The sequence below is a fragment of the Lithobates pipiens genome, unplaced genomic scaffold (genome assembly GCF_037356315.1).
Source record: "Lithobates pipiens isolate NorthernLeopardFrog02 unplaced genomic scaffold, aLitPip1_a1.2 Scaffold_10, whole genome shotgun sequence".
Taxonomy (NCBI): Eukaryota; Metazoa; Chordata; class Amphibia; order Anura; family Ranidae; genus Lithobates; species Lithobates pipiens.
The window spans coordinates 213,630,254-213,654,952 of record NW_027507686.1 but is presented as its reverse complement, the minus strand read 5'-3'; the positions used below and the strand labels follow the sequence as shown (position 1 = coordinate 213,654,952).

At 45.0% G+C, this 24,699-nt stretch overlaps 1 protein-coding gene across 1 annotated transcript; it reads right to left on the bottom strand.

The window, feature by feature from the left end:
* Window positions 1-841: 841 nt before the first annotated feature.
* On the bottom strand, window positions 842-23,484 carry OLFML1 (olfactomedin like 1). Its single transcript, XM_077460918.1, has 3 exons — window positions 23,245-23,484; window positions 11,089-11,377; window positions 842-1,856 (listed from the first exon to the last, which is right to left on the bottom strand). Exons 1-3 carry the CDS (start codon window positions 23,365-23,367, stop codon window positions 1,072-1,074), a joined length of 1,197 nt encoding a protein of 398 aa, XP_077317044.1. The 5' UTR covers window positions 23,368-23,484; the 3' UTR covers window positions 842-1,071.
* Between the last annotated feature and the right edge of the window lie 1,215 nt (window positions 23,485-24,699).

Below are 24,699 nucleotides of genomic sequence, written 5' to 3'. Positions count from 1 at the left end.
TCACAGTGCTGGGAAGTGTTAGCTCTTGTACACACGGTTGGAGATTCCGACAACCAAATCCGTCGGATTAATTCCGGAAGAGGTCCGGAAGTGATGTTGCATACACACGGTCGGACTAAGTTGTCGGAAAATCCGATTGTACATAACGTGATGACGTTATTTCGTTAGGACGGGACTACGTTCAGGCTAGTAGCCAATAGCTTTGGTCTAGGAATTTGATCTGAGCATGCGTGGCACTTTGTCCGTCGGAGTAGGCTACACATGATCGGAGTATGTCCGATCGGAGCATTTTGTCTGAAAATTTTGCCGGCAAGTTACAAAAGTTGGTCCGTCGGATATTCCGACGGAAACAGTCCGATGCAGACCACACACAGTCGGAATATCCGACAAGACGGTCCGATAGGAAACATTCCATCGGAATCTCCGACCGTGTGTACAAGGGCTTTCAGGTTTGTAATTTCCTAACAGGTTTGCTTGAACATCTGAATCGGCTGAAGTCATTGGCATAACACCTGTACTGGTATAGGAAAGAGTAGACGAGAATAGAAAGAACAGCAACATAGAGATGTTTCTTTGGTATAAATGAAAAACTTTAGAGCAGTGAATTGTGAAATGTTTTCTTTAATATTACATTTTTAAAAGTCTCTATTTATCATTCTTAGGTAAATATGTGTTTATAGTGACTTTGGTTTGAAAAATGAAAAAAAACAAACAAATGAACTCATTGGACTTCATTTACCAAAATATACAGTAGATGAAAAAAACTGTTGTCCAAAGCAGCCAATCAACATTTTCCTTTGTTTTAAAAACCTGCCCTATAACAATGAAACGGAGAAACTGATTAGCTGGTAATACAGAACTGCTTTTTAATATATAGGCCAAAATGTATCAAAGAACCAGAATGAAGAAGTGTGTTGCTCATTGCAAGAGGCCAAAGTCTTCCTTACATATTCAACCGACACTGGAGAAATGATAACTGGAATCTTTTTGTTTGTCATGGGCAACACAGACTATATGCAGGTATGCTGATAAATTCGGCCCATTGCAACGTTCCCTTGCATTCCCCTGTATTCAGAAATTTTCATACTTCTTTGCTGCCTCAAACTTATAGATGATTTGATAGCCATCATCCCAAGCATAGAGCATTTGGTCTCTTGGATTGTAATGCACTGAAGAGTGATTGCTGTATCGCTTTGGGAAGTACAGAGTAGGTGTTTCATGGCCATCAATGACATCAGAGGTGTCAAAAATACAGTCAATATGGGACCTACCACCACTGGGACTATTGTACATGACGTATAGAGTTCCACATATGATGAAGGCGGCCTCTGCATTGTAGCTGCTGCAGGTTGTGTTCCACACGTGGGTTACTGCCATGTCAGCCTGGTCTATTTTTGTAAGGACAAGAATGCCATCGGCTTCAGGTTCAGCGTGAATGGCCCAAAGGCCTTGCTCATCTATGGCAAGATCAATTTTTGTATATGGTGAAAGCTGGTAAGGTGGACTAAGCCCAGCACCCTCCAGATGCATAGACTGTGTAGTTTTCTTCTGGATGTTGTATCTAACAATTTCATTTGTTGTGCCATTCTTATGAAAAAACACCTCATTCTTGTAGACTTGGAGGCCGGTTCCTTGCCAGGGGAATGGCAGTGATATAGATTCTGCTCTTTGCAGAAAATCTAAGCTGGTAAATTCTTCAATGTTGGCAAATTCTAGGAGCATATCCTTGCTGTAGTAAGTAAAGTAATAGATGTTTTCTGAACTGTCACCGGCGTTCTTCATCCAAGCGCCAACGGCTCCCCCAGATCTCTTTACTGTTTTTAAAGACTTGATTTGTGCCAGCATTATTGAACAACCTCAAAACAAGAAAAGCAATAGGTTAAAGTAGCTTTGTTTATTAATAAATTAATTCTCAGTGCCAGGAGTTGGGAGCTTGGGACTGATAATTTTCTGTAGGAGGCTCTCAGCACCAGGAACTGGTTTCATGGTGCCAACAAATCTCTTATGCTAATGTACCCTCTTAACATTTCCTAACAAATAACTTAACCCCAAAAGGGAAAATAAACAAATAAAAAAATAATCTGGAAAAAAAAATCTCCTGTTGCAATAATGACCTTGCATCCAACACTGTCCCCCACAGAAAAACTTTACACCACTAGATGCGGCCAGGACCCAAGGATGACCAGCATCATTCATCTCACTACCAAGTGTAATCATGCAACCTGGGCTCAAAGTACTACTGAACATTGGAGAAGAGCAAGGACTTGTGACATCACTGGGCCGGCCAAAAGACTCCTGATAACAAAAAGAAAGGGGAAAGGGGCACAGGACCTCTTAAGATGACCATAGTATGTTTTTTCATGCAGCCAGTGAACTGAGCTATCCATGGAAAATTAAAGTAAACCCAGCCTCTCTGTATAACCAGCCACTCTATATACCCTAGCCTCTCTGTATACCCAGCCTCCCTGTATACCCAGCCTCTCTGTATACCCTAGCCTCTATGTATACCCTAGCCTCTATGTATACCCAGCCTCTCTGTATACACTAACCTCTCTGTATACCCAGCCTCTCTGTATAGCCTAGCCTCTCTGTATACCCAGCCTCTCTGTATACACTAGCCTCTCTGTGTACCCTAGCCTCTCTGTATACCCAGCCTCTCTGTGTACCCTAGCCTCTCTGTATACCCAGCCTCTCTGTATACCCAGCCTCTCTATATATGCTAGCATCTCTGTATACCCAGCATCTCTGTATACACTAGCCTCTCTGTATACCCTGCTTCTCTGTATACACTATCCTCTCTGTATAACCAGCCTCTCTGTATACACTAGCCTCTCTTCTATATACTCTAGCCTGTCTTTTATATACCCTAGCCTACACAATGGCACTGAAGTTGCAGGGTGAGTCACCCAAGATTGTTGCCCGACATATTGCGGTAAAATCGTGCAAAAAGAGTCTTACGGAGGTTCCGGAACTTCTTTTGGGTGACAGGCGTCCCACGATTCTGATTGTGTGATTTTATTGCGATTCATCGGTTGACAATCACAAAACAAAATCACTCTGCGATTTGGGTGCCATTGAAAGTAATGGGGATCACAAGAGTTTTGCAATGATTTGGTATTGCGGGCAGAATTGCGGGAATTCCACCTGCGATCTGGAACGCCATGGTGCTAACGGAGCAAGATATTTGGAGTGCTTTAACAAAGCTACTACTAACAGCTGTGATCATAATAAAGGTGTTTGTAGCAGAACACCCCAACTCCTGGCTGCTGATTGCACAAAGCCTTGGTTCAAGACATTGGGTGACTTTACTCTTATGCCGCGCACACATGGTCGGAGAATCCGTCGGAATGCGTCTTATCGGACCGCGTCGTCAGATAATCCGACTGTGTGTGGTATGCATCGGACTGATTCCGTCCGACTCTCCGTCGGACCCAATTTTCCAACATGTTGGAAATATTTCCCGACCAACTGGGCCGGTCGGATGTAATCCGATCATGTGTAGAGAATTTTGATCGGACCAAGTGCCACGCATGCTCAGATCAAATTCCTACATCAAAGCTATTGGCTACTAGCCTGAATCTAGTCCCATCGTAACGAAATTACGTCATCACGTTCTGAAAGATTGGATTTTTCGACAATTTAGTTGGACCGTGTGTATGCAACAGTTTCGGACAAGATCCAACGGAGAAAATCAGACGGAGAAAATCCGACGGATTTGGTTGTCGAAATCTCCGACCGTGTGTACAGGGGCTTATCCTCAGCTCACTGTATAGCCTGGCCTGTCATGTGGGATTGCATTATCATGTTGGTTGCATCATTAGTGTACCTACACTCTCCAGCTTTACATGTACAGATCATTCTTCCCATAATATAGCATGGTGGAGGTTTGCAATGTATGTTAGGAAGTGTAGTTACTAGGCAGTGTTACATCACTGGGTGGGGACGCAGTGGTCACCATTACTACCTACTTAATTGAAAATCACTTTCCACAAGATAGAAAAGGTGCTAGCACAATACTGTTAAAAAGTGACCCTTTTTTTATCAGCCAGCATGCTAGTGAAAGGTTCTTTTTCTGGTGTACCCAAAATTAGACTCTGAAGGTAAGGTGCCATTCGATCCTAATTAAGCACATGAAGTAATTCATGAGTATTGGAATTCAGAGTGTTACTAACCCCAGGACCCTGCATTCACTATATCTGGTCTCCCACAATACACAGAACATGGAAATGCAATTATTTTAATAAATATAAACTGCTAAATATAATTTCTCGTCAGCAGTATATAGCAGTCTTGTGACTTCTATCAGTCTCTGGTTAAAGCTTGTAGGAGGAGTTTTCATTCTACTTTGACTGTCCTATAAGGCTGCATGACCCTCTGTCTGGTCAGTGCTGATTGACCCTGTGCTGATCACATGCACCCTCTGAAAAAAAAAAAAAACTCTCTAGCAATACACACCAAACTGAGCATGTGCAGGGTGCCCCAAGGCTCTGTTGTATCAGCAGATGGATTGGGGGCAGTAAAAGAAGGGGAGGATCAGAGAAGAAAGGATGAAACAGCCTTTTTACACAATGCAGAGTATTAACCCCTTAGGTTTCACAGTAAGTATAACAAGCATGCTTTACTGCATATACAGACTGATTTTACTGTTGTGGGTTTAGTAACAATTTAAAGATGAAGTGAGAGGCCCTAGATTAGCGTCCTGCTAGATTATCTGTCAAAATGTATGCTGCATTGCTACATGCAAAGGTTTTGGCTGGAAATACACTGCAGGCAGTCCCTGGGTTATGAACAAGGTTCTGTAGGTTTGTTCTTAAGTTGAACTTGTATGTAAGTTGGAACATGTACATTTTTTAAGTGTAACTCCAGCCAAAAAATTATTTTTACATTTTGGATAGTATAGAGAAGGGTTAAATGGCCATGTAGTGATGTAGGGTTGCTGACAAGACCGCCGGACAGTAGGCGGCAGCATGTGATGAGCAGCAAGATGAATGCATGGGGTTTTTTTTTGGGACCAATGTGATATCATCCTGCCTTCATTCTTAAAGAAGAGGTCCAGCCCCTGCCCCCCCTCCCCACAGGAAAAATTTAAAGTCAGCAGCTAAAAATACTGCAGCTGCTGACTATTAAAGCGGGAGTCCGCCGTTTTTTTTTTTTAAAAGCCAGCAGCTACAAATACTGCAGCTGCTGACTTTTAAATTAATGACACTTACCCGCCCAGTGTGCCCGCGATGTCGGCACCTGAAGCCGATCTCTCGATCGTCTCTCGGGTGCTGCCGCCGCCATCTTGGGTATGGGAATCAGGAAGTGGAGGCTTGCGGCTTCATTTCCCGGTTCCCTACTGCGCATACGCGAGTCACGCTGCGCAATAAGGATGGTCCCCGCTGTCTCTGGGATCCGTGTGTTTCCCAGCAGGCAGCGGGGGACCTTCGGAAAGGGGCGTAGATTCTGCGGAAAGAGGCGTAGATTCTGCAGAATCTACGCCGGAAGTGGGTGCAGATACCTGTACTGTACAGGTACCTGCACCCCCCTCCCCCCTGAAAGGTGCCAATTGTGGTGTCGGAGGGGGGGGGGGTTCCAATGAGCGGAAGCTCCACTTTAGGGTGGACCTCCGCTTTAATATATGGACAGTTACCTGTCCAGGGAGCCACGATGTTGGCACCCAGGCCTATCTTCGTATCGGCTGTTGGGTGCAGCCACTGGCATTCCTGTTAAGGGAACCCAGCAGTGAAGCCTTTGGGCTTCACAGTCGACTCCCTACTGTCCATGTGCGAAGTGCGCTGCGATTTCTAATTGGTCTGGCAGCAGAGGAAGGAGGGGAGGGGGTGCCGTGGCCCCGTCTTCCCGAAGTGGAGAATGGTACCTGTCAAAAATAGCTACCCGTTCCTCCCTGAAAGGTGTCAAATGTGGGGGGGGGGGGGGGGGGGGGAGAGATAAGTGGAATTTACATTTTTAAATGGAACTCTGCTTTAAATATTTAAGTCAGATTAAACAGCTGTATTTAAAAGAAAGACAATACAGATCTACTACTATCTTCCTATAACTAATTTTGAGTTTTGTATAAAAATATTTTCTTCAGTTTTTTAACTCCTATAAATACAGTGCCCTGAAAAAGTATTCATACCCTTTGAAATTGTCCACATTTTGTCATGTTACAACCAAAAACGTAAATGTATTTTATTGGGATTTTATGTGATAGACCAACACAAAGTGGCACATAATTGTGAAGTGGAAGGAAAATAATAAATGGTTTTCAATTTTTTTACAAATAAATGTAGTGCCGTCTCCTGAAGAGCATGTGCTATATGTTTTGAAAGTTAAGGTTACACCTGAACTGCAGTTTGGTTTGGGTACATTTGTTCCAAATTTGGACCTCAGCATCAGTCTGACTGGACTATAGGGTGTTCATCCTGGCCATAGGGGGCACTGTCTCTTCTGGCAGGCATGGAACCACAGTCTGGTTGGGTGCTTTAAGGTTATTTTCTCTTGAAGCCCACCCAGTGGGAGTGTCACTCTTGCTGTGCTTTCTGGGAGAGGGTACTTAAGATGCGGCTGTCACGTGGTTTGGGGTTCCGGTTCAGAAGTATGTTCTGACTCCATGGTCCTGGTCCTCCTGACCAGCCCCCAGGAAGGCTATGGCCTGGGGTGCAGATCCTCCCGACTTATTGTCGAAGAAGGATTCCGAGGTGGTCCAGTGCCGTCTCCGGTAGTTGGAGAGGCCCAGCAACTTCGTAGCTATCCAGGGGAGGACTCTTCAGAAGAAGGCCACGTAGGGGTTGGTTTCTTAGCAAGAGCCTGATGGGGCTGAAGTACCTAAGTGAATTCAATCTCGTGGCTATCGCCAAACTGGCTGAAAGATCCAGGTATCACACGAGTGTTCTACAAGTTTTAGTTTCCTACGTGTTCTACAACAATGTCTGTGGCAGAGACTTGTTCCTGAGTAAGCACCTTGTTGGCTGCTAGGCCTTGTGAGAGAGGGACTGTCCAACTTGAGTGAACATCCAGTTGTGAATGGCTATTCTCTGGATTTAGTCAAAGTAAGCAAGTCCTTCATTATTGACTTTGACACTAAGAGTACCTGAACTTTATTCCTAACCCTCTGATCCTATTTTAAGAGACTGTTCGTTGACTACATTTTTTGCAAATAAAAATCCCTTTGCGGATCTGTCGTCAGTCTCTAAAGTTACTGTGCCATCTACCATGGGAAACCCCTAGACACAAATCGAGGAGGAGAAGGTAACGGTAAGCCCAAATAAAACCAGCAGCTCCTTCGGGGGTTAGTGCTACATAAATATCTGAAATACATTTGTATTCAGCACCCTTTACTCTGATACCCCTAACGAAAATCTAGTGGAACCAATTGCCTTCAGAAGTCACCTAATTAGTAAATAGAGTCCACCTGTATGTAATTTAGTCTCGGTATAAATACAGCTGTTCTGTGATGCCCTCAGAGGTGTCATGGTTATGCAGTGATCTTCTTCTGGTTGCTTACCTCCCCTCATGTGTTCTGACTAAGAGGCCAGCCACTTCCACCTGGTGGTTTTTATAACCTCTCCTCTAAGCATGGCTCCACCCCAGGCCCTATCAGGGAACCCTATATTAACCTGTGCACTGCAAGCCAACAGGGCTGATCAACCATTGTGTATTCATTGTGTGTTTGGCCTCCTGTTTCCTGCTTGCCGTGTGCTCTACGTTTGTCTCTGTTACCGACCTTGGCGTGTTCTCAACAATTCCTGTCTGCTTGTGACCTTGACCTTTTGGCATGTCCCTGACCATCCCTGTCTGCCTGTGACCCTGAACCTTTGGCGTGTACTCTGTTGTTCCTCTCTGCTAGTTGCCCTGACCTCTGCCGTATCCCCTTACTATCCTTGTTGTTCCAGCTGCTGCTTCATTCTCCTGTAGTCTACTGTGAGCGTGAGCTGTGAGACCCTAGGGGCCGCAACCTGGAGCCAGACTGCAGCGAAGTCTATCCTCACCACTGGAGGCTCTGGCGAACACCCGCTGGCTCTTAGACTCAGCGCCCTGGGGAATCTATGCTCCAGCTCCCATTGGGATCTGTGTTAGTGATCCTGTAGACCTGTGTCCTGAATCTCCCTGGGTACAATCCGTAGCAGTCAGTCCTAAGGTCCACTACCTAGCGGTGCACTTCCGACTCCTACGGAGTGCATCTGTCACCTGGTCTCAGGTGACCTAACAGGAGGTTTGTTAGAGAACCTTAGTGAACAAACAACATCATGAAGGCCAAGGAACACACCAGACAGGTCAGGGATAAGGTTGTGGGGAAGTTTAAAGCAGGGTTAGGTGATAAAAAAATATCCCAAGTTTTGAACATCTCACGGAGCACTGTTCAATCCATCATCCGAAAATGGAAAGAGTATGGCACAACTGCAAATACAGAATCTGTCCACAGGACAGTTTAGAAATTTGCTACACAGGACGGTTTAGAAATTAATGGATATGTGTTGAGCTATTTTGAGGGGACCGTAAATTTACACAAGCTACACACTCACTACTTTGCATTGTAGCAAAGTGTCATTTCTTCAGTGTTGTCACATGAAACGATATAATAAAATATTTACAAAAATGTGAGGGGTGTACTCACTTTTGTGATATACTGTGTGTATATATATATATATATATATATATATGTAGTGGTGGGCTCCTGAAGAGCATGCGGTATGTGTTTTTCAAAATTAAACTCTACCTAAACTGCAGTTAGGTTTGGGTATTATTTGTCTAAATTTGACTTCTGTATCAGTCTGACTGGACTGTGAGATGTTCAGGGGGCACTGTCTTGGGTGGCAGGCGTGGAACTATGGTCTGTTCAGGTGCTTAAGTTACTCTCTTTCGGGGCCAGGTCAGTGGGAGTGGCCCTCTCGCTGTGCTCCCTGGGAGAGGGTATTTAAGATGCGGCCGTCACGTGGTTCGGGGTTTAGGTCCAGTATGATGTGCTGATTACATGGTCCTGGTCCTCCTGACCAGCCACCAGGAAGGCTATGGCCAGGGGTGCGGATCCACCCGACTTTGATGCCTCGGGGCTGGCTAGCCCAAGGCAAGGAAACTAAAGGAGGATTCTGAGGTGGTTGGGTGCCGTCTCCGGTTCGGGAGAGGCCCATTGTACTTCGAGCATTCCAGGGGAGGACTCTTTAGAAGAACACCATGCACGGGTTGGTTTTCTTAACAAGAGCCTGGAAGGGCTGAAGTTTCCGAAAGAATCCGTTCTTGTGGATATCGCCAGGCAAGCTGAAAGATCCAGGTATCCTACAAGTGTTCTACAGCTCAGTTTCCCTACATGTTCTGCAACAACGTCTGTGACAAAAACTTTGTTCCTGAGTAAGCACCTTGTTGCCTGCTAGGCCTTGTGAGAGAGGGACTGTCCAACCTGAGTGTTCATCCAGCTGTCAATGGCTATTCTCTGGATGCAGTCAAAGTAAGCAAGTTCTTTAACGTTTTTGGACTTTGACATTGAGAGTACCTGAACTACCTTTTCCAACCCTCTGATCCCAAGTTGAAACAGTCAGTCTCAAGTTACTGGGTCATCTACCATGGGACATTCCCTAGACCGTCACAAGGAGAACGGAAGGTAATGGTAAGCCCAAAAATAACCAGCAGCTTCTTCGGGGATTAGTGCTACTACTATATATATATATCCAGCATTGTTGTGCTCTGGGTGACTTTCATCTTTCAGCTATTAGTCATGCACTCCACAAATCTGGCCTTTATGGAAGAGTGGCAAGAAGAAAGTTATTGTTGAAAAGAAAGCCATAAGAAGTCCAGTTTGCAGTTTGTGAGAAGTTTGTGGGGGACACAGCAAACATGTGGAAGAAGGTGCTCTGGTTGGATGAGACCAAAATTGAACTTTTTGGTCTAAAAGCAAAATGCTACGTGTTGCGGAAAACTAACACTGCACATCACTCTGAACACACCATCCCCACCGTGAAACATGGTGGTAGCAACATTATGTTGTGGGGATGCTTTTCTTCAGCAGAGACAGGGAAGCTGGTCAAAGTCTATGGGAAGATGGATGGAGCCAAATACAGGGCAATCTTAGAAGGAACCCTGTTATGCTGCGTACACACGATCAGAATTCTCATCGGACAAAGCTCTGATGGTTTTCCAGACGGAATTCCGACGGAATTCGGCTCAAGCTGTCTTGCCTACACACGGTCACATCAAATTCCGATCGTTTATAATGTGGTGACGTACAACACGTACGACGGGACTAGAAAAAGGAAGTTCAATAGCCAGTAGCCAATAGCTTCTGTCTCGTAGTTGAATCTGAGCATGCGTGATTTTTGGCGTGTCGGAATTGCATACACACGATCGGAATTACCGACAGAAAGTTTTTCCGTCTGGAAAATTGAGAACATGCTATAAATTTTTTGCTGACGGAAATTCGGACAGCTTAATTCCGATGGAGCATACACACGGTCGCATTTTCTGATGAAAAGCTCTCATCTGTCTTTTTCTGGCCGGAATTCCGATCGTGTGTACGCAGCATTAGAGTCTGCAAAAGACTTGAGTCTGGGGCAGAGGATCACCTTCCAGCAGGACAATGACAATAAACATTGAGCCAGAGCTAAAATGGAATGGTTGAGATCAAAGTATATTCATATGTTAGAATGGCCCAGTCAATGTCCAGACCTAAATCCAATTGAGAATCTGTGGCAAGACTTAAACATTTCTGTTCACAGACGCTCTCCATCCATTCTGATAGAGCTTGACCTATTTTGCAAAGAAGAATGATCAAAAATTTCAGTGTCTAGATGTGCAAAACTGGTAGATACATCCCCAAAAAGGCTTGCAGCTGTAATAGCAACAAAAGGTGGGTCTACAAAGTATTGATTTAGGGGGGCTGAATACAAATGCATGCCACACTTTTCAGATATTTATTTGTAAAAAAAAATTAAAACCATTTATCATTTTCCTTCCACTTCATAATTTTGTACCACTTTATCTTGCTCTATCACATAAACTCTCAATAAAATACATTTATGTTTTTGGTTGTAACATGACAAATGTGGAAAATTTCAAGGGGTATGAATACTTTTTTAAGGCACTGTAGCAGAATGACCATTAATTTGTACTCACTCGTACTGAGTTTGAGCTGTAGCTTCTTCTTCTCTTCTGCCTGTTCAAGAAGTTGCTTCTCCATGAGTTGGTCATCAACTTCCACTTGGGCTTTTGAGGAGCTTGCACTCTCCAGGTAGTCAATATCCCACTCAGCTCTTTCCAGTCTTTCCCACATATTTTCCATCTCACCCTTTACTTCCTCTTTATATTTACTGAACTTCCCCAGACTTGACACCAACTTGTGTGACAGCTCTTGAAATTCATGGAGGTACAGCTGGACATTGTGTTCACACTTGAGCAGTCTGTCCTGAAAGACAGTAAACAGTCATGGTATTGTTTTTCTTTTTAACTTTAAGTATTATTTTACATTTTTATTAATTTCATTTGCAATACAAAAATATCAAACATCTGACACCTACTTAATAAAGAATTGTTAAGTGGTTACCTACGTTGAAAAAAATGCAATTAAGGTTCATCTTTTGCAAGTTAATTTGAAAAAAAGTGGGGTTCCCCTTAAAATATATACCAGACCCATAGGGCCTGGTATGGATTGGGGGGGGGGGGGGCACACTTTTATTTTTTCTACATTTTTAATTGCAATTTTGTAGCCATGGATGTAGTGGTTTACCTGCCACCCTAGCCAACTTGGCAGACATCTCTCAGACACTCAGAGACATAGAACCGTCCATAAGCTTTGTTATTTTTGTTTTTATTGAGGGGATTGAACTTGGATGGGAAAAGAGAAATTATGGGATGCAAAGAAATATTCAGTGCAATTTGCTTGGGACTTCTATATACACTCTAGTATATACACTCCAATATTCTCTCCAGCACAACTCTTGTTTAAGACCTCTTATCCTTCACTTCTCCAGCACTTCACTTTCTGCATACCATTACTTCTCAAGCACTTTGCTTGCTGCATACTGTAATGCCATCAGCACTTCCCTTGATGCAGACTGTTACTCTTCCAGACTAGCTAGCACAGTAAGGTTATGCCTGACACTAACTCAGCCAGGCCTCAGTGAACTGCCTTTTGCAGGCAGAGACCTCAGGCCCCTGTGGTTCAGGTGCCAACTGTTCTCTGTACACCTCTTTCCATCACCCGTCCCACAGTCCTCTCTTCTGGTTCTGCACCCATCTCAAATTGGAATCTCCAAGTTCTCTCAGGCTTGCCTCTCCAGTCCTCCCGACTGTGCTCCACTCACCAGCCCTCCTGGCTGCAACCAGTTGTCCTTCCTGGAGTTTCTTAGCAGTGTTCTCTCCCGCTGTCCTCTCCTTGCTCTCTCATGTGGCTCTCCTTGCAGGATTTCTTCTCTCCTCCTGGATGAACCCGAGCCCCGGCCCAGGGTCACCCCCCCACCAGACTGGGGAGCTCCCCGTGGGCCCGACAGCCTCCACACTCTCTCACTCCAGCTCTTACACCTGGCAACTCCTCCCCAGCTTGGATGACCCTAGGTATATTAGGAGGCCTGCCCAGTGCCAATCCAAATTGGGGATTGGTCAAGGCTCATTAGAATACCCCAGGCAGCACCACTTCTCCTCTCTTCCTTTCTAGCACCTTTTAGAAAGAAGAGGTAGGTGACAGTGATGTTACCTGTGAGTCACCCAGCCCTTATATCACGTACCTGGTAGGAGTCTGAAATGATGAGGTTGGCCTTGCTTGTATCTCCAGCCCCTGCCCCACTGGAGGTGAAAAAGATGGTAGCTAGGGTCAGGAGGAACACGAGTGCCTTTAAGTATTGCGTGCAGAACATGTAAGTATAGTTGCAGGCTTGGAGGTGCAGGCAAGGCATCCGGTGAAGAGCTGGACCTAGGGAAGCTGAAAAGATGGTCAGCTAGCATTGGCACTCGGAGACAACATTGAGCCAAACAGGAGACAGGAGCAGGGTAAGCCAGGATAGCCAGGTTCAGCAACAGGCGGGCAGCGATGTACCAAGGTATAAGCGGAAGCAACATCAGAAGGGAAGCCGGGAGCAGGAACCAGTAATCAGAGTCCAAAGCAGGGTCGAGGGAAGCCAAGTTCAGCAACGGAATCAAGCCAGGTTTAACAGGGTTCAGAATATCAGGACACAGCTGAAGACCAGTCAGCACCTTTCAGAAGTCAGAGCATGCTTGTCAGGTCACCTAGAGCCCAGGTGACAGATGCACACCGTAGGGCTTAGGAGTGCACCGCAAGGTTGTGGACCCTACGGCTGACTGCTGCAGACAGGGGTCAAGGTGATAGGAAGGGCCGCCAGAACACCAAGATGGATCCCACCGGGGTTAGAGCGTAAGATTCCCTGGGGCGTGGAGTCTAAGAGCCAGCAGGTGTTCACCAGAGCCTCGAGTGGTGAGGATGGACTTGGCTGCAACTGGCTCCAGGTCGCGACCCCCAGGGTCCCCCAGCTCACACCCACAGTAAGCAACAGGAGGATAGGGATGGTGAGGGACAAAGCCAAGGTCGGGGCCACAAGCAGACAAGAATAGTCGGGGACACGCCAAAAGGTCAGGATCACAGGCAAACAGGGATAGTCAGGACATGCCAAAGTCGGTAACGGAAAACAGTAGAAGAGCACACGGCAGGTAACAGGAAGCTAACACACAAAGGTTGATCAGCAGGATTGGCTAGCAGTGCACAGGTTAATATAGAGTTGACTGATAGGAGCTAGGGTGGAGCCATGCCAGAGGATGGATTATAAAAGCAGTCAGGTGAGGCTCGGCTGGTCTCTAGAAATGAACACATGGAGACAGGTAAGCAGACGAACTCTATTGCATAACCATGACAGTACCCCTCCTCTTACGAGGCCTCCCCCTTCCCCGCCTGGGACCAGGTTTAGAGGGGAACTTCAAATGAAACTTCCTCAACAGAGGAGGTGCAAAGACCTCGGAAGCCGAAATCCACGACCTTTCCTCAGGACCAAAACCTTTCCAGTGCACGAGGTACTGGAGAATGCCTCTACAGAGTTGGGAATCCAAAATTTGGCTAACCTCGTACTCCTGATCATCCTCAGAGACCGGTGCTACGGTAGAGAGAGGACGAGAGAACTTATTGAGGACTAAAGGCTTCAGAAGGGCAACATGGAAGGAGTTAGAGATTTTGAGGCTTTTGGGAATCTGGAGCTTGAAACAAACCGGATTCAGTTTAGAAATTATGGTGTATGGACCAATGAATCTTGGGGCAAATTTGAGAGAAGGAACCCGGAGTTTGATGTTCCTGGTGGAGAGCCAGACTTTGTCTCCTGGCTGAAGAGAAGGTGGCTTACGCCTGCGACGGTCAGCAAAACTCTTGAATTTGTTGGCAGCTTTCTGGAGGGAATCATGAATGTCAGCCCACATGGAATTGAATGATTCCTGAACAGTAGCCAAAGCTGGAATGTCAGAAGAACCAGTCATAGGAAGAGGAAGCTGAGGATGTCTTCCATAAACAGTGACAAAGGGTGTTTTCTGAGAACTGACGTTAACATGATTATTGTGGGAGAACTCAGCCCACGGTAATAGTGATGCCCAATCATCATGATGGGCAGAGACCAAGGTACAGAGAAAGACCTCCAACTCCTGATTAACTCTCTCAGTCTGGACATTGGATTGGGGATGATAAGAAGAGGTAAAATCCAAGGTAATGTCGAGGGATTTGCAAAAGGCTCTCCAAAAACGAGAAGTAAACTGCACACCCCTGTCCGAAACGACATGAGAAGGAACACCATGAAGGCGGAAAATCTCTCGTACAAAAATGGGAACCAAGGCAGGGGCAGAAGGGAGACCAGGAAGAGGAACAAAATGAGCCATCTTGGAGAACCGATCGATTACTACCCAAATGGCCGTATTATTCTCTGACAGTGGAAGATCAGTGATAAAATCCATGGCGATATGAGACCAGGGCTCCTTAGGAATGGGCAAGGGCATGAGAAGACCAGCAGGGGCTTGAGTGGAAGATTTAGACTGAGCACAGACGTGACAAGTCTTAACATAGTCTTTAACATCCGAGTGGAGATTAGGCCACCAGTAGTAACGACTGATGAGCAGGAAGGATGGGAGGAACCCAGCATGACCTGCCACCTTGGAATCATGTCCCCAACGAAGGATCTTAGTTCTTAGCTCCGTGGGAACAAAGGTCTTACCAGGAGGAATTTTTGATTCCAGGGTGGTAGAATGGGCAACAATGCATGAGGTAGGAATGATCGGCTCAGGATCAGGCTTGGACTCCTCGTCCAAAGTGTCAAATGACCTAGAGAGCGCATCAGCTCGACCGTTGCAGGAACCAGGTTTGTACGTAATTGTGAATTTAAAACGAGAAAAGAAGAGACTCCACCTGGCCTGTCTGGGGTTCAAACGTTTAGCATTCTGTAGGTACTGTAGATTCTTATGATCAGTAAAGATCGTTATGGAGTGAGGGGAACCTTCCAAGAGATGACCCCACTCCTCCAACGCCAATTTAATTGCGAGAAGTTCCTGATCACCAATGGCATAATTTCTCTCTGCCTGAGAATTTTTTTTGGAGATGAAAGCAAATGGTTGACGTTTCTTCTCAAAGTCTTGAAGAAGCACAGCTCCCACCCCATCGAAGAAGCGTCTACTTCAATAAAAAATGGGTCCTCAGGATTTGGTCTCCTCAAGAGGGGTCCAGAGACAAAGGCCTGTTTCCGATCGTGAAACGCAGAGACAGCCTCAGGAGGCCAGTCTTTGGCATTCGCACCCTTCTTGGTCAAAGCGATAATAGGCACAGCAATGGAAGAGTAATTCCTTATGAACTGCCTATAATAATTTGTGAAGCCAAGAAAGCGCTGTGTGGCCTTGAGGCTAGCGGGAAGGGGCCAGTTGGTAATGGCTGAGACCTTCCCGGGATCCATGCGAAGAACCGCACTAGAAACAAAACATCCCAGAAACAGGACCTCGGAACATTCAAAGGAACATTTCTCCATCTTGGCATAGAGATTGTTCTCTCTAAGGCGCTGAAGTACGGTGCGTACATGGTTTCTGTGAGCAGGCAGATTTTTGGAGAAGATGAGAATATCATCCAGATAGATGACAACAAACTAGTACAGTAGATCCCTGAATATTTCATTGACAAAGTTCTGGAACACAGCTGGAGCATTACACAAACCAAAAGGCATAACCAGGTATTCGTAATGCCCGTCCCTAGTGTTAAACGCGGTCTTCCATTCGTCCCCTTCCCGTATTCGAATGAGATTGTATGTGCACCTCTGAGATCCAACTTAGTGAAAATGGAAGCCCCCTTCAACCTGTCAAATAGCTCAGATATTAGAGGTAAGGGATAACGGTTTTTAATAGTCACAGCGTTTAAACCTCTATAGTCGATGCAGGGTCTGAGGGTACCATCCTTTTTGGCAACGAAAAAGAACCCTGCTCCTGCAGGCGATGAGGATTTCCCGATGAAACCTCTCTCCAGATTCTCTGTGACATACTCAGACATGGCCTGGGTCTCTGGAATGGACAAAGTTTTGAGGCTGGAGCTCAAAATGAATGGTGCATTGACTGAGAAAGCCCCTGCAGGCCTTGGAGTCCCCAGAGAAACGGGACAGAGCTGGCAGTACTAATGAATGCGTGGATACGACTGGTGCGATAGGTGCAGTCGCAGACTGTACTTGAGGCTGCAGGTTCGGGGTCCCCAAGGAAGCCTGTAGCTGCTCGAAGCGGGAAGCCAGATCTGGAAGGAATCGCATCACCTGAGTCTGATTAGATTCCTGGGTTTCAAGTCTCCGAACTATGCCCTGCAAAGGATCGACTGCAGGAAGCGGCATGTCAGCCGGGTCCATGGCTGATCAAACTGTCAGGTCACCTAGAGCCCAGGTGACAGATGCACACCGTAGGGCTTAGGAGTGCACAGCAAGGTTGTGGACCCTACGGCTGACTGCTGCGGACAGGGGTCAAGGTGATAGGAAGGCAGGGCCGCCAGAACACCAAGATGGATCCCACCGGGGTTAGAGCGTAAGATTCTCTGGGGCGTGGAGTCTAAGAGCCAGCAGGTGTTCACCAGAGCCTCGAGTGGTGAGGATGGACTTGGCTGCAACTGGCTCCAGGTCGCGACCCCCAGGGTCCCCCAGCTCACACCCACAGTAGGCAACAGGAGGATAGGGATGGTGAGGGACAAAGCCAAGGTCGGGGCCACAAGCAAACAAGAATAGTCGGGGACACGCCAAAAGGTCAGGATCACAGGCAAACAGGGATAGTCAGGACACGCCAAAGTCTGTAACGGAAAACAGTAGAAGAGTACAAGGCAGGTAACGGGAAGCTAACACACAAAGGTTGATCAGCAGGATTGGCTAGCAGTGCACAGGTTAATATAGAGTTGTCTGATAGGAGCTAGGGTGGAGCCATGCCAGAGGATGGATTATAAAAGCAGTCAGGTGAGGCTCGGCTGGTCTCTAGAAATGAACGCATGGAGACAGGTAAGCAGACGAACTCTATTGCATAACCATGACAATGCTTTAAATAGGCCATCTAGGGCCAATTATGGCTAGGGGCGCACTCCTGCGCATGCACGCATGCGATGCATGCATTGATGCGCATGGAATTCCGCTATTGCCCGTGAGCACGCCCATGCGCACATGTGCGCGTCGGGCGCATTCTAATAGTTCTCTTACACCTGCCCTGAGCCACTGCCAGCTTAGAATGAAAACAAACAGGCCTAGTCATCAGCTAGGCCTGCCAAAATTTTCCCACTTTGCTAGAAGTATCCTCACTTTAGCACCTTCCTATCTAGAGGGTGCTACATTTTAATTTCAGCTACTAGTGGGGAATAGGGTTGCCACATCATTCTTTTAATCCAGGACACATATTAATTATACAGGTTCTGAGGCTGATTTAATGCAGATAAGGCATCAAGTGAGTTTAATTACCACCTTAATCAGCCACAGAACCTGTGTAATTAATGTGCGTCCTGGATTAAAGGGATGATGCGGCAACCCTAGTTGGGGAAGCCCGCTGACAGCTGATGATTCATTGGTTATTAAGGGCGTGACGGCCTAGAGGCGATTCAGTTCGCATTGTGTGCTATACAAGTATTTCATTCATTCATTCATTCACTTCCCGGCCAGCTATTCTTCACACAGAATTTGGATCGGTTGATCATTTTTCGACTGATCCAAATTCGAATCGTTCCAAAAATGTGGAATTTGAATCAGTTGGTATTGTTATAGCACAGGCATTCCTTACATCAGCTTACTCATACATTGTGAATAAAAACAGCAAGTACTCATACTCAGAAAGGGTTGTAAACTAGAATGCATTCCTATTATGTCAAAACTTAATACACAAACGATGCTCAGCATATCATATCTGTGAAGTAATTTTTATATAAACGCCTCATTCTTTAGTTACCGGTTGAAAAGCAGTGTTATCTTTATACACAAGTGCCCCATTAATACATACATATATGTGTTTGTTTTGCTACAGCTCTCCTAAAGCAGAAGTATTATGCTCTAAGGATGAATTGTAAAGCAGCATAGTGTGTGTGCTAAAAGCAGGACTAATGAATCTCCTGAGCTTACAGATACATTCAGAACTTCCTTCTGTGAACTGGAAATGCAATTGAAACACATCACATTAAAAACAAAGCAGCTTCATTGTAAATGGAGCCTTCAAGTTATCAAGGCAATAAGCAATCTTTTGTTTTCAGGCCTTTTAACTCCTCGGTTCCTTTTAGACATCTGTGCCTAGATAAAGTAGATGTAAATCCTACCGTAAGCGAATGACATTTCGTTACCTGAAGCCCTGTGTATCATAAGCAATTGCCATTTTTTTCACACAATACTATATTTTAACATTATTTTTCTTTTTCTTTTTTTTCATTTTAGTGCCATCGCTCTCCATCAGCTTCTTTTCTGGTTCAATCATTTGAATTGCAAATATATCAAATTTACAGTGATACAAAAAAGAAGCACCTAGTCTGCCCACACAGGGGCTATGACTGGCGACATGAAAATTTTGGGGGAAACCCCACATTTTTGCCAGAGTAGCCAGGACATAAATTCACATTCACACTGTATAAACGAAGGAAGGAGGGCCTACTTCTCAAAGCTTAAACAGTACATATATAAATTTTGGGGGAAACGCCACATTTTGTCAAAGTAGCCAGGACATATCTGTCAAGTACCCCCTGTGGGTAGTCCTGGACAGCAATAAACATCTAAAGAGGGTTAACGAACCCATAAAAAGAGAGGAAACAAGAGCAAAGACAGGGAAGAAAGAAAAGAGGGAAGGGAAAGGGAGAAAGGGAAGGTAAGGACCTGGGACCGACCTGGCACACCTGTTAAAGGGGCAGCACAGTGGTGTAGTGGTTAGCACTTGCACCTAGCAGCAATAGGGTTGCCGGTTCAAATCCCGACCATGACACTATCTGCCTGGAGTTTGCATGTTCTCCCTGTGCCTGTGTGGGTTTCCTCCGGGTACCCCAGTTCCCTCCCACACCCCAAAGACATGCTGGTAGGTTAATTAGACCCTGTCCAAAAAAAAATTGCCCATAATATGTGTATGTCAATGTTGTAAGTGTGTCAGGACCCTACAGGTTAAAGGACTGCATAAAAGCTGCCGATGGACACCAGTGGCAAGAAAGCACCCTGAGGAGATTCAGTTCACATAGGTAGCACTATACAAGTCACTCATTCATTCATTAAAGTTGACCCACGCTTGTCAGGGGAAGATCAGGGAAAGCATACATCAACCATAGTTCCCAAACTTTTAAGAACGTAATGCGTGAGTCGTTTAGAATACTAGACATTTGTTCATTAAGCATCATGGCCATGATCAAACGGTCTCTCACTCCCTGGAACGGGACTGTAGGTTTCTTCCAGGCCTGAAAAATCATCCTTTTGGCCGCTATGAACATCTTTTTGCTGTCGAGCAAATAAGCCCAGGATGAGGCAATGCTGCAAAGCAAATTTAGCCTCTTTTCAGCTATTTAGGTGAAACAGGTAATACGGCAGACCAACATCAGCTTCTTTTCAACCACTTCAATCTACATACTACATTTTCAATCACTCTGTCTACATACATTTGCTCAGTAGTGGCTGAGTGGCATGCTCATGTTGGGGTTCCTGATGGTGACAAAAAAAAGAGCATATCTGAGTATTGAGTGTGCCCATGGTCACTTAAAGTAGAAGTTAACCCTAATACTAAAACTTCTAAATCTACTGGCATCAACAATCTAAGGCTAACCTATCTAGCTCTGTAAGCACGAAGTCGCTATACATACCTTTTCTGAAGCTGCTCAAGTCCGGTCCCACGCTGAGCTGTCTGCGGTGGCTTCTCTGTGTAGGCGGGTGCAGAGGGGGCAGCCAGCAATAAAAGCCCCATAGTAAGTCTGTGGGTGATGTCACTTCCCTGGCATTTCCCAGCCATTGTAAGCCGTTTCCTCTGCGGTGCTTCTACCACTGGAGACCGGAGCCGCTTCAGAAAAGGTATGTATAGTGATTTCATCTTAACAGGGTTAGATAGGTTAGTCTTAGATTGTGGATGCCAGTAGATTTAGAGATTTTATTTTTAGGGTGAACTTCCACTTTAAAGTTTCCACCAGGAGTACATGTGATAGAGTGACAGTGCAGGAGAGCACTTAGGAAACATGGAGAGAGTGTTTTTGGCCTTTAACAGGAGGTGCCTGAACAAGTATCTTTATGGCAGGATTACCAGGTTTTATTTTAATAAAATCTTCAGACCTGAAAATTACTTTTAAAGCTGTAATAACATGTTAAAGAACAACTTTAATTTGTTTGTAGGTCTGCTACAACTTTAGGAAGTAGGACAGCTTTTGGCACAAAGTATAAAAGCCAGCCTTTCTCAACCAAGTTCCTCCAGAGGTTGCTAGAGGTACCTTAAGCCATGAGAAATTTCTGTTACTCAGATAAGTAACCACTGACCCCAATGATCTTTTTAGCTATCTGTATGAGGGGAATTTTTTCTGATGACCACAAGGAGCATTATTCTCTTTGACCATCACACTAATCTACCATGAGCTAGTATTTGTTAGCAGGGGTTCTCGGAGTCCATAAAGTTATTTCAAGGGTTCCTCCATGTTAAAAGAAATTGAGAAAGACTGATTTTAGTAAAAGGACACATTTCTACTATATCCACAAATAAGTAAACTAGCAATCATTAAAAATGTTTATTTAAATCCACCAATGCTTTTCTTAAACACTACCTTTTTAAACTGGTGTTTGAAAATAGCAAATGCAGAAATGTAGGGGTTGCAAGGAAAGTTTAGTTTGCTACCGTGTAACGTTAGTTAGTAACGGTAGTTAATTAGAACAGTTCAGTTTAGGTTACCAAAGAGGCACTGTCAGGTTTAAATATGCAGGTGGGTCACATGACTGGTTTGTTTATATTGCCAAAATCCACCATCGCCCGTAAAGCCCTTGTACACACGGTCGGAGATTGCGACGGAATGTGTCCTATTGGACCATTTTGTCGGATAATCCAACTGTGTGTGGTCTCCATCGGACTGGCAACCAAGTTTTCCAACTCGTCCGTAAAATTTTCCGCCAAAATGCTCCCATCGGACATACTCCGATCATGTGTAGCCTACTCCGACGGACAAAGTGCCACGCGCGCTCAGATCAAATTCCTAGACCAAAGCTATTGGCTACTAGCCTGAACGTAGTCCTGTCGTAGTGAAATAATGCCATCACGTTATGTACAATCGGATTTTCCGGCAACTTTGTCCGACCGTGTGTATGCAACAGTTTCGGACAAAATCGGTCGGACAAAATCCATCAAACAAAATCCAACGGATTTGGTTGTCAGAATGTCCGACCGTGTGTACAAGGGCTAATACCTGCAGTCATACCTCCAACCTTTCTGAAATGATAAAGAGGGAAACCTTTCAGCACACAATTTGTAGGCAAAGAAAACATCCCTGCCTTGGCCCTGGCTACATGGACCACAAAGATCCAATATGATTGGCTAAACCACACAAGTGCTTTTTTGACCTCAAAATTTTCTTTATATTGGTGTGACTTAAAAAAAAAATGCAGTAATACAGAGGTCGGACAAAAATGTTAGTGCAGTATAACATTTTTGGTAGAAAAATAGTACATTCAGTATAGAGATGTACACATCAGACCAAGAGGAAGTGAGGAATCTGTTCTCAAAAGAGGGACAGTTCCTCCAAGTGACAGATAGTTAGGAGCTATAATACATCATATCATACTATAACATAGTCCCACACACAGCTTCTGTTCTCACTGGGGATTGCACACGGCTTGCTACTGTTAGGGCTGGGAAGGGGGAGAGGGGTGGTCGGCATTTTTTGGGCTGTTGGCCAGAGAAAGCCATTGACAATGTTGGAAGTGTCAGAAGTGACAGACTATAGCAGGGCTGGACTGGGACAGAAATTTGGCCCTGGACTTCATCCAGACCGGCCCACTTACATTTTGAGTGTCCCATCAGCACTCCCTTAAATCAGAGTTTCCCATCACCAGCCCCCTTACAACAGAGTGTCCCATCAGCACCCCTTACATCAGAGTGTCGCATTACAGCCCCATCAGAGTGTCCCATCAGCACCCCTTACATCAGAGTGTCGCATTACAGCCCCATCAGAGTGTCCCGTCAGCACCCCCTTACATCAGAGTGCCCCATCAGCACCCCCTAACATCAGAGTGTCCTATCAGCACCTCCTTACATCAGTGTCCCATCACCAGCCCCCTTAAATCAGAGTGTCCCATCACCAGCCCCCTTAAATCAGAGTGTCCCATCACCAGCCCCCTTACAGCAGAGTGGCCCACTGAGCCATCGGCCCACCGGGAAACTCCCGTTAGTCCCTATGGCCAGTACATGCCTGGACTATAGCTATATTATATGCTTAGCTTGCTATATGTGCAAGAGTCACCACTAATAGTGATCATTTTCTGGAAACACCTCCATTCTTGGTCCAATTAGGGTCAGTAAGATTCACCCTGCTTAGACCTCCATCAACTACTGAGAACTCAGAACAATGTTATTCCGAGATAGGATCTGCTTTGCAATAAAAAAAAGTTGATCTGCTGAGAGCACATCATCAGTTGCCACGGAATGTTTTTATGGTAAAAAACGCTGACTGGCAAGAGACCAAAAGCCAGAAACCCCTTGTCAGTCCTTTGTGTGTGATGAGTGGATCGTCTTTCCACTTCCTTGCTGAACATTGAAAATCCTTTTAAATCCAGCTAAAGGAAGGCGTGTTGTCAGATTGAATAATGCATTACATACCTCCAGACCCAAAATCCGTTTCTCGATGTATCGAATAATGTTTTCATCTTGAACTTCGCACTGAATGTTCCTCTGAGTTATGGCCAGAAGTACGGATAGCATTTGCAAACAATAAAGCTCCATGTTCTAAAGTCCTTCAGAAAAGGCTGCCTTGGTGCTGTAAAGTCCAGATTTGTTTCATGTGGTGTCCTTACATATGAATGCTGATTAAGGGGGGGGGGGGGGGAGTGAAGATTCGGAAAAGATTCTTGCAGCCTCTCTCTCAGGACGAACAATGCTTAATATAAATTCTTTCTTCTAGGATTTTTGCCAAATGTTGTAATAGAATCCATATGCTCACTACATGAGGCAATTATTCACATCTGCAACTTACAGGGTCTTTCACTTACTGTTTTCCCGGCAGCAAAAGTAAAACTATACAAGGGGAGTTATATTACACAGTGAGCAAAAAAGGTTTCTAAAGTTTTCTACAGAATGCGTTCAGAATATTCCTGGATAACCATGTGATGTGTAACTACAAGTGCCAACATTTGTTTTTCCTGTTTAAACCTGGCCAGACATTGGCAGGACAAGCCACTCCACACTTTTTCCTCTTTGCTCAATTTGCAGTCACTTTAGTCATGGGCATAAAAATACAAAGCTGAGACTGTTTTGAAGTTTTGGATAAAGTAAGAGTTTGGTAAAACACTTCACAATTTATTTATTTTTGCTGTCTGTGCTAGTGATTATTTATACTACACAGCATTCGTTATGTGTACAGTTTGTACTGCCATCCACTATAGTAAAAAAGCAACATTTGTTTTTGTGGCATGCCAACTGGGGCTACGTTAGGCAATGCTGCTGGTGTGCATGAGCCAAGAGTAAATTTGGGAGATTATCCTTCACTTCTTGTTCTGCCTTCAGCAGGGAAATTCAGCCAGTAGATGGAGCACAGAATAAATGTTACTGTTTTAAAGAAGCCAAATACTGTTTAGCTTTAATAAAATCTCCCATTATCCTTCAATCGAATGTAGCACCCCCCTGGGTATACTGGGAGAAAAGAGGGTACCTCCAGACACAGGGAGCGGACTTACATTCACCCCAGGGCTGAGTCCATGACTATAATGGGAAGTTAGAACAAATGTGGGCGCCAGTCTCTTTAGATATTTTTCAATGCTTTAATTAGAACTTGAGAAAGGTTGTAGAAAAGAGGTTGAGGAGAGGTTTCAGATACATTTTTAGCAGATCACTTACAGACTCCTTGAATCAAAGGACAAACAACTTTCTTTTCAGCAGATCTTGAATACCTGGATAGGTCTCTCACACAGACTTAGCAACCAGTAAGATATCTGGATAAGTCTCTCTCACAAACTTAGCAGCCAGGAGTGTGTTACCTTGATTAGATTGTAGATTCACAGTACCAGAACCTTTAGGCCAACCCAGCAGTACTGTGAGGGTAGTTAGATGTAGGTGAGT